The sequence below is a fragment of the Ailuropoda melanoleuca genome, chromosome 4 (genome assembly GCF_002007445.2).
Source record: "Ailuropoda melanoleuca isolate Jingjing chromosome 4, ASM200744v2, whole genome shotgun sequence".
Lineage (NCBI taxonomy): Eukaryota > Metazoa > Chordata > Mammalia > Carnivora > Ursidae > Ailuropoda > Ailuropoda melanoleuca.
The window spans coordinates 136,434,990-136,449,789 of record NC_048221.1 but is presented as its reverse complement, the minus strand read 5'-3'; the positions used below and the strand labels follow the sequence as shown (position 1 = coordinate 136,449,789).

Here is a 14,800-nt window from a genome sequence, read left to right as displayed (position 1 = left end):
AGCCCACTCCTCAAATCTACTCCATGCTAACTTCTCAATTCCTTCCACCATACCTCAGATGGCATTGTTTCAAGTCCCCGAGCATTTCATCCCTCGAATACTCTCTATCAATGTGCCCTTTAAAACAGGAAAACAGAGCATCTAGAATGAATAAATGATGCAGTACGGCCCAATCACCTCAAAATAGAGAAAACCTACATCAAAGCAATCCAAACTCTCTTTACTATTTTGGGCAGCCACATTACCAATGACTCTTGCTTGATTTACATTCAAGGAAAATTGTTCTTTAATTCATAATTACTGTTAAGGAATCTACTTCTTGAGTTCTTCACATCTAAGTACAGGTCTTTATTCTGGTTAAATTTCACTTCTTCTATCTGGCCAATGACCTTCCCAACTGATTATTTCTGGATCTTGGCTTATCATCTGAGAGAGCATCCTCATACTTCAGTTTTAACTCATTTGTAAAATTATTCAACATGTCACCATTGCCTCCATACAATAAATGCCTCATTAATAAAATGCTGAATAGGAGAAGAGAGAACAAACCTGTCCCTGGGGATCTCTGTCCAAGGTACCAGTTACGCCTTTATCAGCCTCCTTAGAATACAGCTATTAGTTATAAAGCTGCTGACTCATATCCTTATTCATTGACATTTTTCCATATCCTCTTCAAGTATATCAGACTTTCTCAAATATCTAATAGATGTATATCACACCTATTACACTACCTTGATCTACAAGTTCAATAAACCTATCAAAGAAAGAAGAAATGAAAGAGATGACAAAGACAAAAGTTAGTCTGTCATGACTTGTTCTCAGAGAAGCCAGGCTGACACACAATGAGCTTTTTCTCAAGCTCCATCAAAAAGAGTAGAACACTGCTGAGTGAAAAACAGAATCTGACCCCATAATCTGACCAAAGACAATAATTTTTAAGCACAAACAGTGGAGTTTCATACTCAAGTGATGAAAACAGGAACAATAAATGAAATATTTATTATAAACATTTATAATATTTCCAGTTGGTACCACTTTTGCCTGCAAAGATAAATTTCACATTAAAATGTCTTTGTTGGGTTTAAATATATCTAAATAAATCTCCGTTAATTAAACAAAAATGTCATTAATCTTAACACATTAAATAAAAACACAATAGTTCTTGTGGAATATTAGCTGCTAGACAGGTCATATGTGAAATCAAGTTGGCCTAATATATTCTAAAACTCAGTGTTTCAGAGCTGGAAGAGACCCGGTGTTTATCGTTTGCAAGTATCTCCTTTTATAGATGAAGACACTCAGGTTCTCTGAGATAGAATGACTTGACCAAGCTTACAAAACTAATTCTGGCATGGCTGGGCATAAAAATAAGATCTACTCAGAGGCTACTGATAGTATTTCACAAAACCCTGTCTTCAAAAATAAAGTAACAGCAAAAAAAACCACTTTCTTACCAGCTGCACTTCACCAAAAGCACCTCTTCCGATAACTTTTACAACATCATAGTCTTCTGCCTTCATCTGTAGACCTCTGATTTTTTTCACAATTTTCTCATCTGCAATAAAAAGATCATATTTATAAGCAATACTTTTAAATAATCACTATATTTGTAAACAGATTTTTATTTCAAGAAACTGGATTTAGTTTTTAGCTATATCTGTCAGTTTTCAAAGGTTACTATTTAAAAATCTAAGATACATACTAACTTTACATCAAAAAACCAAAACTCTATGATTTATTAAACACACATAAAACAAACAATACTAACTACCAAAAAGCAGCAGTTAATCTATTCCATTTCTGACGCTGTTGCTTGACAAGATGACAGCTAAACAGTGATGACCAACGCAGTCCTAGAGTGCATTCTGAATCATGGCAGAGAGCTGCTATGACATTACTTGCAAGGCTAATCTTAGTAATAAAGTTTAGTAGCCTACTTCTTTGAAAAGTAGTAATCACATATTATAGATATAGTAAACAAGATTGTTTAATTATGAAAATAGCCCAGTATCTGACAATTCCAACTTAAAAAGCTTACTGTGTTGATATAAACTATATATTGAATTATTTTGAGTATTTATCCTTAGAATTCAACCTCATTTACACCTTCACTGCAACATCAATACTGGTAAATGTTAAGTTACTGCATATATGACAATAATTGTTATCACATTATCTTTCATTAGCTAGATTGAAATGTCTACATGTATACAAACAGAAAGCTCATTAAGTCTCCTGGGTAATGTAAACCTAAGTCTTATTATTGTTAATATTAATTTAAAAGTTCTCTTTGAACTGCCATAAATAACCTATCCTGAAGTCATTAGTCTTAATTTTATACAAACTCTTGAACTTCACCTACTTTATAAACTGCAACTAGTTCTGCAATTTTGCTCTGAAAATGAAGAATGCTAGTATTTAAATATATCAAATAGCAAACTAAGAAATACTTAAGGTAATAATGTACAGACTGTAATATAAATCTCATCAAAAGTATAGTGATAGGATCAAATATAAAGTTTACTCACATCTATTTAAAAAATTATCTATATTCTTGTTTTTCCTCAAAGCAGGAAAATCCAAATCAAGGACCAAGGAATTTAAGCCATCCTGTTTAACAAAAAATAAAAAAGGAAAAAGAAAGTTGTTACAATTTCCAAATATTCAAAAAGTCTTTAAATTTTATTATATGTTGTTCTTGCTAAATATCAATCCACTTTGATGTGAAACTGCCCAGTGGCTCCGTATCTAACAGCCCTAACTTGTTTGCTAACTTCTGCCAGAAAATATTTGAATGATCCTATCGTGTTTTCCTTTGTTATTTTAGCCAAGAGAAAAATGTCATTTATGAATGTAGGTATTTATTTATTTATTTATTTATTTATTTATTTATTTATTTATTTGGAGAGGTGGGGAAGAGCAGAGGAAGAGGGACAGAGAATCTTAAGCAGGCTTCACACCCAGCACAGAACCTGAGGCCAGGCTCAATCTCACAACCTGAGATCATGACCTGGGCCAAAATCAAGAGTCTAATGCTTAGCTGACTTAGCCACCCATGTGCCCCTAGAAAATGTCATTTTAAAATATGCATCCCCTGGGATGCCTGTCTGGCTCAGTCAGTAGAATACGCGACTCTCGATCTCAGGGTTATGGGTTTGAGCCCCACACTCGGTGTAGAGATTACTTAAAAATAAAATCTTAAAAAGAAAATATGCATCCACTATTATTTTTGCTAGTCAAATGTCGTACTTTCTCTCTTCAAATGTCCAGTAAAATTCCACCAAGCTTTTGACTTTAACAAATACAGACTAAAGAAATTAAGAGAATAATGCCATTTCCAACTGCATCAAAAAGAATAAAATACGTAGGAATAAATTCAACCAAGGTGAAAGACCTGCACACTGGAAACCATAAGGCACTCATGAAAGAAACTGAAGAAACAAATAAATGGAAAGATATTCTCTACTTATGGATTAGAAGAGTTAATACTGTTAAAATGCCCATACCACCCAAGCAATCTGCAGATTCAAAGCAATAACCATCAAAATTCCAATGGCATACTTCATGGAACTATAACAAATACCTGTAAAATTTGTATGGAAATACAAAAGGTACCAAATAGCTGAAGCAATATTGAGAAAGAAGAACAAAGCTAGAGACATCATGCTCCCAGATTTCAAACTATACTACAAAGCTATAGTAATCAAAACAGTATGGTATTGGTACAAAAACAAACACACAGAGCAGCAGAACAAATTGAAAGCCCAGAAACAAACCAACACATACATGGACAATTAATCTCTGACACAGGAGGAAGAACATATAATGGAGAAAGGACAGTCTCTTCAATAAGTGGTGTTGGAAAAACTGGGTAGCTACATGCAAAGTAATGAAACTAGACCACTATCTTACACCATACACAAAAATTACCTTAAAATGGATTAAAGACTCAAAATGGATTAAAGACTTTAAGACCTGAAACTATAAAATTCCTAGAAGAAAACACAGGTGGTAAGCTTCTTAAAATAGGTTTTAGTGACATCTTTGTGTATCTGACTCCAAAGGCAAGGAATGAAAAACAAAAATAAACAAATGGGACTACATCAAACCAAAAAGCTTCTACACAGCAAAGAAAACCTACTTAATGGGAGAAGAGCAGCAAACCACATATCTATTAAGGGGTTATTATCCAAAATATATAAAGAAATCCTACAACTCAACAACAAAAAAAGACTAAAAACTTGATTTAAAAAAAATGGGCAGAGGATCTGAAGAAACATTTCTCCAAAGAAGACATACAGATAGATGGCCAACAGGTACATGAAAAGAGGCTGAACATCACTACCAGGGAAATGCAAATCAAAACCATAATGAGACATTACCTAATATCTATTAGAATAGCTATTAGAATAGCTATTATCAAAGACAAGAAATAACATGTCGGGGGCGCCTGGGTGGCGCAGTCGTTGAGCCTCTGCCTTCAGCTCAGGGCGTGATCCCAGCATTCTGGGATTCTGAGCCCACGTCGGGCTCCTCTGCTGGGAGCCTGCTTCTTCCTCTCCCACTCCCCCTGCTTGTGTTCCCTCTCTCGCTGGCTGTCTCTATCTCTGTCAAATAAATAAATAAATAAAATCTTTAAAAAAAAAAAGAAAGAAAGAAAGAAAGAACATGTCAAAGAGGGTGTGGGGAAAAAGGAACCCTCTCACACTGTTGATGGGATTGTAAATTGGTGCACTCCTCAATGGAAAGCAATATGGAGATTCCTAAAAAAATCAAGACTAGAACTACAATGTGAGACAGATATTCCACTTCGGGGTACTGATCTGAAGAACATGAAAACACCTATTTGAAAAGATATATGCACCCCTAAGCTAACCACACCATGATTTGCAATAGCCAAGATATGGAAACAACCTAAGTGTCCACCAATAGATGCATGGATAAAGAAGATAGTATATATATATAATGGAATACTACTACCCAGCCATAAAAATGAATGAAATTTTGCCATTTGCAATGACATGGATGGACTTTGAGGATAAAGACAAATACCCTATGATTCCGCTTATATATGGAATAAAAAAAAAGAACAAATGAACAAAATAGAACAAAAACAAACTCACAAATACAGAGAGCAGACTAGTGGTTACATCATTTAAAAAAAAAAAAGAAAGAAATACACTCAGACTAAGAAAGTTCCCATTTACTCAACAAGCATTATTTTTTTTTGCCTAATGCATACAAAGAACAGAAAAATCCAACAATAAATATGACACTAACTATCCTTCCCCTCAGGGAACTCAGCCTCAAAACTAAATTTCCCCTAAAAACATAAAAATAGGATGATGCATTGTTCAGATTTCTATTTTTTAAGTTTTCTATATTTTTCATACTTTCTATAACAAGCAAGCATTAAATTTATAATCAAAGTAAGAAAAAGTACCTACATATAACTTGTTAGGGGTGAAAAAAAGTAGTAAGAAACAAAGTCTTTACTCAACAGATATGCTTATGAAGGTAACAGTATTTCTAAAACACTATTGCAAATACTGTTTCATCTCCAAGTAACTCTGAAGAGGGCATGAAGAAATATTCTTCATTTTAAAAATAAACTAAGGCTTAGAGAGATTAAGTTACTTTGACTTGTCCAAGGTCATGCTACAAGGAAATGACATAGCAAATACTACCTAAAACTTAAAGGTCCAATATACTTAACTCATCCCCCTGGTCTCGACGACCAGACTAACACCAATGAGAGCCTGGAAGAGTATAAGGAGCTTAAGGAGCTGAAGGATTGCAAAAAATAAAAGAGCAATAGAGAGGCCTTTTAGGGATCTGAGTAGGTAGAAAATCAGAAAGGCAATTTGAGCTTTTTTATTTACTAATTATAGAGGAATTGTACATACTATGTTTACCATTCAGTTATACTTCATATTTTTGTTTTTCATGCCTTAAAAATTGTGTCCACATTTTATGAAAATATTCTTTATTCATAAATAGGGCAGGGGCGCCTGGGTGGCTCATTTGGTTAAGCATCTACCTTAGGCTCAGGTCATGATCTCAGGGTCCTGGGATCAAGCCCCGCATGGGGCATGGGGTTTCCTGCTCAGTGGGGAACCTGCTTCTCCCTCTTCCTCTGCTCGTCCCCCTGCTTGTGCCCCTCCCTCTGGTTCTCTCTCTCAAATAAATAAAATCTTTAAAAAAAAAAAAATAGAAAGGGCAGAGGCTTTAAGAGTAAACCACTAATTTTTATCACAATTAAAATTCTTTATAGTCCACTGATAACATTAATGCAGACATATAAAACAATCTTGATTCTCTTGAAAGAAAAAACAACAATACTAAAAAAACAATAAATATCCAACTTCCAGTGAAGTTGAGATTGTTAAATTCACACTTTGAGATCCCACACATACCCACAATTCCCCTCTCCAGGACAGTTGAACTGCTTTTTAAGGATTCCAGCATTTTAGCATAGTAGACTATTTTTAAGTACCACATTATTGCTGTATCTTTTTGGTATAACTTTGCTATTTTAGTAAGTTTAAAATGTAAAATCTATTACAAGAATAAGTATCTTCCTCTTGTTCAGAGACTTTTCAAACAAATGGAATATGAACACTTCATACAAATATGATAAAAGTAACTACATTAAAATCTCCATTTTGAAGATTAAAATGAAGATTAAAATCTACATTATAAAGAAAAAAATCCTCTAGAAAAAAAGGACTACAGCTTCACACTAGTAAAATGATTGAATCCTTGCTTACCCCACATCCTTCCACAGGTCATCACAAAAAGACGGGATTATGTAAAGATTAAGTACTCAAGAAGAAAATCTCAAAATAGTTTATAAATTTGTCCCATAATATTCCCCACCAGTGTAGAGTCAGAGAGCTTTTTCAGCAGTTCTAACATTAGAGCAAGTATTCAACTCATCAATAATTCCATTTGGGTTTTTTTAGGCCATTTTTTAAAGATCAAATACTACCTCATTTATGCATTTAGTTTTATATTTATACAGTATACTATACTTTAATCTGCTAATAATTTATATTTGAACAAAATGTAGGGGGGTGATATACACTTATAAACATATTTGTACATGAGGTTTTATATTTATAAATTTTCATATTTGAAATGTAGTCTATTTAGTATCACTTACTAAGAAACGAATTATGAATTTTTTTAAAGATACCAGTATTTTCAGTACATGAAATCAATACTGAGATCCAGTGGCTGGGTTAGCTCAGGACTTAATTGAAAGCCTAAGTCTATGATCTTCTTTGTTAGAAGTTTTATATAAACTTTAGGTAGTATGATTTTTTTTTGTGTCTGTGATTTCAACTCTGATTCTCTTCGTAGAAAGTGACACTAAGCTGAGATACAGAAATTTTTAAAAAAAACGCCAAACTACCAAAACTATGAAAACTTCAAAGCAATGAAGAAAATCAACACTATTTATCCCTTTCATTACTTCCAAATGTATAGACATGGTTAAGATAACATTTAAAAGTTTTGCTTTGGTTTGGTTTTTTTTTGGGGGGGGGGGCACAAGCTGGAGGAAAGAACGCAGGGAGAGGGAGAGAGAGAATCCTAAGCAGCCTCCACACCCAGCATGGAGCCCAACACAGAACTTGATCTCATGACCCTGAGATCAAGACCTGAGCTGAAATCAAGAGTTGGACACTTAATTGACTGTGCCACTCAGGTGCTCTAAAAGGTTTTTTTAAAAAACATTTTTAAATGTTTTTTAAACATTTAAAACAAAACAAAATATCACCACCACAAAATATTCAAGGACCAGCGAGAAAAATGCCAAATAATGAATAGGAGCCAAAGGCACAAAGATCTAGAGGATTTCAGGGAAGGGAACCGTAAAAGCAATGACTGAGAATTAAAAGGGCCTAAATGTGGTAAAGGGCCAAAACCAGACTGATTACTGGGAAAACAGTAGCTGGAATGAAAATCCCAGCCCCTAAAAGAGACACTGAAAAAAGTCTTACTGCTGAACTTTTATACAAAACTACATAACTAGGTAGGGTCAGATACAGCTTTCAATCAAGTCTTAAGCTAAGCTCCCAGAGCTTGCTCACATCTCTAATATTACTGGCTGTGAAACAGGAAATCAGCTCTAATACTGGACTGTGGTTGCCTGTATGTGAAAAGTTAGCATTAGAGGAAGGCAAACAGTGCTTTATAGTACTGTCTTCCAGAATAAACAGGTACAAGCCAACACCCAACTTCTCCCATTATATTCATCATGGTGGAAAATACATATGTAATTTCCTATTTTCCTAACTTTTCCTGAACGAAGAGCCTTTTAAATTTTAATTGTCAAGAAAGAATGAAGCACCGGACTTGTTTTCACTTTCACTATAAACTGCTTCTAAATATCTGTTTTTAAAATATCCAAATAAAATGCAATCCTCTCCTTCACCTCTCAAAAAAGGAAAAAGTTTGGAAACACTTTACCAAACTGGAATGTCTGAAGTGATAAGCAAAATGATGGAAACACTATTCTAGGAATTTCAATTGTTAAATGCAGCACAAGATATCATATAGCTGAAAATCGTATAGAATTACGAGGTGTCAGCAAATGGGTAGTACTTGAAGCTATAAAACTGGGTAAAATCACTAAAGGAGTGAGTACAGACAAGTGTAAAAGGACCAAGGGACTGAGTCCTGCGATGTACCAATATTAAGAGATTGAGAAGAAGAGGGGACTAAGAAGGAATTAGTAAAGAAAGAAGAAAATCAACACTTGTGCTACCTTGGAAGCCAGGTAGAGTGTAGCAAGAGCGAGAGAGTGATCCACAGGCAATGTGACTGGTAAGTACAGTTATTCAAGGCTGAGAATTTAGCAATGTAGAGGTCATCAGTGACTTTCATCAGAGCTACTTAAATTATAAATTATATTTTTTTTATTTTACACCTTCTTAATACTTCTGTTTTACTAAATGCTGTCCTTGTATTTAAAAACAAAAACCTTCTTTAAGATGTTTTTTTGGATTCACACAGACTTTTAAATACCTTGAATACACTGAATACCTAGCATTCGACTTGGTCATAAATTATATAACAGGTCAGTACAGTATTTGTTATTAATAATAGGAACTTTTCTTGACTTCTTTGTGTCATGTACTGTGCAAAGCACTTCACACGCAGTCAACATTTTAATCCTCATGACAATATATAAACTAGGCACTATAGTTACACCCACATCAGTAGGCATAGGAACTGTACTTATAAGGTAGGTTAAAAAAATTTGCCCAAGCCAACAGTTTATAAGTATTACAATTGTGATAAATTTATATTTTAAACGTTATTGAACTTGAAGTTAATAAAGTTATTCCTCTAACAGAACACAACAACATCCAGGTTTTAAAGTTAAGACAACAAAAGAATAGGAAACATATTTCTGTGTATCTGCTATACAGATAAGTAACCAGGAAATGTTATTTAAATGAATTTTTAATACATTTCCTCCTTCTGTTAACACAACTCCAAATACAAATACAAAACTAAAAATAGTGGGACCAGGGGCACCTGGGTGGCTCAGTTGGTTGGCGTCTGACTCGACTCAGCTCACTTCTCGGTCTCAGGATCATGAGTTCGGGCCCCACGTTGGGTTTCACACCCATTAAAACAAAAAAAAAGAGGGGGACCTAACAAATCCAACTTAGCAAATAAAATATAAATTTTTAAGCCACCCTATGTGCACACAAAGAAACTTCTGAATCTTAAATATATCCCATATTATTTTTATAGCACACCGTCTATTTCACCTAGAACAATCTAAGTCATATTAACTGATCTGTTATGATTTATCAAAATCAGATGACTAAAATCTTTAATGCTTATTTTACAATATAGCTTTGAAAATACATTAGTCTAAGATCCATAGGCCAAGTTAAACAAACTAAATGTATCCTGTCACCTAACAAAAAATATTCTCTATTTGAAGAAAAAGAAGTTACTGAGGAAATAATAAGAGAGAACTGGGTGAAAGTGTCTCACACATATTTTGCATCATATAAATCAACTTCACTATATAAACATGGATAGCTAACTTAATGAAGCATAAGAACAGCTTTCCTGTTTGCTTCTATAAATCTTCAGCTACCTATAATTATAGTAAAATGAGTTCTTAAAGTTCCTTACTGCCTTAAACAATATAGATGGTACAATAATGAAGTAATATATTTCTAACAGAGTACCAATCATAGTTAGAACACTTAAAACAGGGTAATTGTATTAAAAATTTGCTTAGAACCTGAATTCTGAATTGTAGGGCAAGAAGAATCTCCTTGAACGAAGAATACAGTTTCCACTGATCTTAAGCCTTTCTAAAGTGTGTGTATTTTAACAGGCTCCTGATTTCTAGCACCCTTTATGTCTTACACATCAATGTGTCTTAGCACAGCATTCTCCCAGTTCCTGCCTTTATTTAATATTTTGATTCTTATAGTTTGTTCATCATGTTTTTTTTGCATTTTACTAAAAGTATTGTGATAAAATATTATTTATCTTGATTATGGTCGGGTTTTGGCACCCCCTTCAGTTTTGTGCCTATGGCAAGTGCCTCACCCGGGCCCCAGTCCTGGTGCTAACACACTGAAATCTCTCTGAAACACTCATGAACTACAGCATGTTTTAATTTTTAAAAAATGTGCAAAGAATCACATAATTGATTTGATTAAAGTTTTAAAAAAAGAATTAGTCAAAAAATTAAGTGTACAGTTAATAATAGTACCAATGGTGAGAGTGCCCCATGTTGATAATAATAAAGCAGCTGCTATATACAGAGTTTGCACAACAGACACTGTGTCAAACGCTTTCACGTAATTCACTGAATTTTCCAAGTTGACTGTAGAAGTAGGTATTATTAACATTTTTTAATTGTAAAATTAACATCAAATTGTATTTGTATAACTATACTTTAGTTTATAAATCAACAATTTTATCTTTTCTTCTAAAAACAAGGTTCTCCTCCTCAAGGCATATACAATATTTTACTGCTCCCTGTAGAATAAAACAGAAAATCAGTAACTTACCTCCCCATTATAAAATTATCAGAATAGTTAATGTCACCTGGCTGAAGCCTATCCCTAATTTAACACTGGCATTCAGCTAAAAAGCCACTAGCAGATAAAATCAGAGTTGGTCTTCTAATACTGACTATAAACAAATCAAACTTTAAAAATATTCTGCATATCTGTAACTCACAAAATTAAGTATCATATACAGACTTTGGGACTCTCCCCTCCCCACCCCCAAAAAACCCCTGCTCATTCAAGGTAACAATTATTCAAAGAAAAGACTAATACTACTACCAACAGTAATAGCAATAATAATAATAGTAGTAGTAGTAGTGGTGGTGGTAGTAAATAGGGATGTTGGTGATGACAGTGGCCAACAACACAAAGCAACACTTATTATATCTTTGTGGATTTATGTCTAGAGAGAGAGAGAGACAAGCCACTCTAACAACAGAGTGGATATTCCAGCATTTCTCAAATTTTGAAGGTAAAACATAAAGTTTTGTTAAATAGTACTTTGTTTACCAGAAGGTAAAACAACTTGGTCACATTTTCACTCAGAGACAAAGAACAGTCCTCCAAACCTCTGTTTCTGGTCAATTGTTTAGTTAATTAAACCAACAGAACCATCTTCTTTCATCTTATAACTAGAAGTTTTCCCATATGATTTCCACCCACCAAGAACCTAAATATAGAAGATAATTTCTACAAGTTGTGAAGTTAAAATTTCAGCTTCATCTCCAAACAGACCCTATCCATAAGATCAAGCAATCACTCAATGAACGTTAGTTATTCTTTCCAGTATTTTCAATACTGCATAAATACACACTTTGCATACAGGGATTACATAATTCAAAGATGTACACTTAAAAGTGTTTTACATTTGACTTTAACATCTAAACCTATCAGCACATCTTTGATTCCAAAAGATGGAACCAAAGACAGTTCCATTACTAATTTAATGTATAACTTTTACTTCTTTAAATTTCATTTTCAACATCTGTATAATGCAATATCTAGATCGCAGGGTTAGACTGACAACTAACAAGTATTGTTATGAAGCCAAATGAAACAAAGGTTAAGTCTGAAAAGTACTAGTCACTATACCTTTTTTTGTTATGAATGCACTTATATGGTAATCAATTTAACAAGCTCTTTTTATTCCCAAGTAGTTTTCAATCTTATTTCAACTTTACACAGCTAGAAATTTTATTTCAGCAAATTAAAATCTGGGAAAGATTACCTACAACACGTAAGTGTTAGAAGCACATTATTTATAATAGCGAGAAATTCAAAGCAACCTAAAAATCTGGAAAAGAAAAACTAAGATTCTACTAAAGCTTGTTACAGCTATATTAAGCAATCATTAAAAATGATGGTTATAAAGACTACATAGAAAGTAATACAGGGGGGGCGCCTGGGTGGCACAACGGTTAAGCGTCTGCCTTCGGCTCAGNAAAAAAAAAAAAAAAAAAAAAAAAGAAAGTAATACAGGGGCGCCTGGGTGGCACAGCGGTTAAGCGTCTGCCTTCGGCTCAGGGCGTGATCCTGGCGTTATGGAATCGAGCCCCACATCAGGCTCCTCCGCTATGAGCCTGCTTCTTCCTCTCCCACTCCCCCTGCTTGTGTTCCCTCTCTCACTGGCTGTCTCTATCCCTGTCAAATAAATAAATAAAATCTTTAAAAAAAAAAAAAAAAAAAGAAAGTAATACAAAATATTAATGTTAAGGGATGCCTGGGTGGCTCAGTTGATTGTCTGTCTTCGGCTCAGGTCATGATCCCAGAGTCCTGAGATCGAGTTCCACATCAGGCTCCTTGCTCGGCAGGGAGCCTACTTCTCCCTCTCCCTGCTGCTCCCCCTGCTTGTGTGCTCCCCCCCCTCTCTCTAATGAATAAAATCTTTTAAAAAAAATATTAATGTTAATAGAAAAGCATAAAATATAAAATTGAATGTATGATAATTCTACTTATAGGACTATACATATGAAAAATTTTGAATGGAAATACAACAAAGTGAATATAGAAAATGTGATATCATGATGGAGTTACATGGTTTTATTTTTTTCTTCCCCTAAATTCTAACATTTTCTGTAGTATATTTTGTAACTCATAATACAGTAAAATCTAAATGTTCACTAAATGTTCAAAATATAAGGTAGTACAGAAGATACTTTAATAAATTCAGACTTCGAAAAAATTATTTATTATCTATAGCTCTCCATATCTCTACTGAAAACATACCCTATTTTAAATTCCAAAACTTTTTACTGTTCTCTGCCTCCTACAAATCATATGGTCTTTTTCTCCCTGAAAGCTCTCTGGAATTCAAATGAATGTTGCTTCCGCCCAAAACTTGAATTGGGATTTTTATAGGGATTAACAGATTAATTTGGGAAGAACTGACTTTCCATCCAGAAAGCAAGATAGGTTTCTCCATCAACTTAAATCCTCTATTTCTTCCAGTAAAGTGTTATTTGTATTCTATTTAAATTTTTGCTAAATCTATTGCTAAGTATTTTACATTTTTGTGGCTACTATCGCATTTAACTAGGTTGGCCATGCGAAGGACACTGAGCTCCTTTGAGAGCAAAACTTTAAAGTTCCCAACAGAAACACATTTGTTATATCCCATTTCTTACTAATTAATGATGCTCAAATACAACTTAGGTAACTAAAAAGGCAAATGTGATTTCCTTAAAACTCTGTTTAAAACTTTATACAGAAAAGTAGTAGAAAAACATGAAAAACATGAATGAGGGTTGTGGGGCTGATGAACTTTACCTATACTTCAGAACCCCCCTCATCCTGACTCAGGTGCTCATTACATTATGAGATAAAAATGAGTAAGAAACTCCTCCTCACGTTTGCAAAATTTCAATCAAGGCTTTCTATTATAGAGACTTATCCTCCACTTTTAAATCCTTATTTGTGTTTGAAGTGCTGGGACAGGAGGGGTAAAGTGGAGTTATAAAACGTTATACTCTATATCATATCTTCCAGGTAGAAAAAAATATGTTTTTTTTAACTCTTAAAACCACCTCAGCAATTATAGATAAGAAGTAGACAAGTAGACAACTGAACTGCCAGGGAAATGAGATGGAATTAAAGGAATTTCAAACACAAAACTATCCTTGTCTCTTATTAGATTTTGATACGTCACTAGAGTTCCTAGTAGTATTTTTTAAAACTATAGACATTTAAATCTTTCCTTTTATATCCCACAAAAAAGCAATTGCTGGAAATATTTCCAGTATCACGTCATTACACCGAGAGACATAATATCCTCAGTTTTCTAGTCAATTATTAATCAAATCTAAACAATAAGCTTCTGAAGGCACATCCAAGTACCAAGCTCTCCTGAAAATCAGAAGGCAAAAATATATACCCATAAATCACATTAGGAAATCAACATATACTGAGCAGCTAATGTGTGCCAAGGAAAGTCACTTTCTCGTTTAATTCTTATAAAAACCAAAATGAAAAAGGAATGCATATAATGGAAAAATGTTTTTGGACAGAGCCATGTAGGTACATAAGAGACGCAGAAGTTCTAACCAGAAGCAGCTATTTCTGCTACCCATATAACCTACTAGAAAACAGTGAAAGCAAACTTCAGCAAGAAAAGTTGATGGTTGTTTGTTTTTAAAGTACACGCTCTTTTTCCCTTCTAACATTACGTGTAACTTTGCAGACTAAGCGCCCACCTGCTTTTACTGAAAAACTAAAATATTCTTCTCAAAAGAAACTACAGAAGCAAG

At 34.0% G+C, this 14,800-nt stretch overlaps 1 protein-coding gene across 4 annotated transcripts in view; it reads right to left on the bottom strand.

Moving 5' to 3' along the window:
* Positions 1–14,800, bottom strand: part of ROCK2 (Rho associated coiled-coil containing protein kinase 2) — a 136,831-nt gene that overhangs the window by 77,581 nt on the left and 44,450 nt on the right. For all 4 annotated transcript variants that reach the window (XR_004625087.1, XM_019802053.2, XM_034659905.1 and 1 more), the window contains exons 2-3: positions 2,529–2,610; positions 1,455–1,555 (exon numbers count right to left, since the gene is read on the bottom strand). Coding sequence is in view for 3 of the 4 variants with exons in the window: in XM_019802053.2 (XP_019657612.2) it covers positions 1,455–1,555; positions 2,529–2,610 (183 nt within the window). In the remaining variant the exon portion in view is untranslated. The remainder of the gene's footprint in view (positions 1–1,454; positions 1,556–2,528; positions 2,611–14,800) is intronic.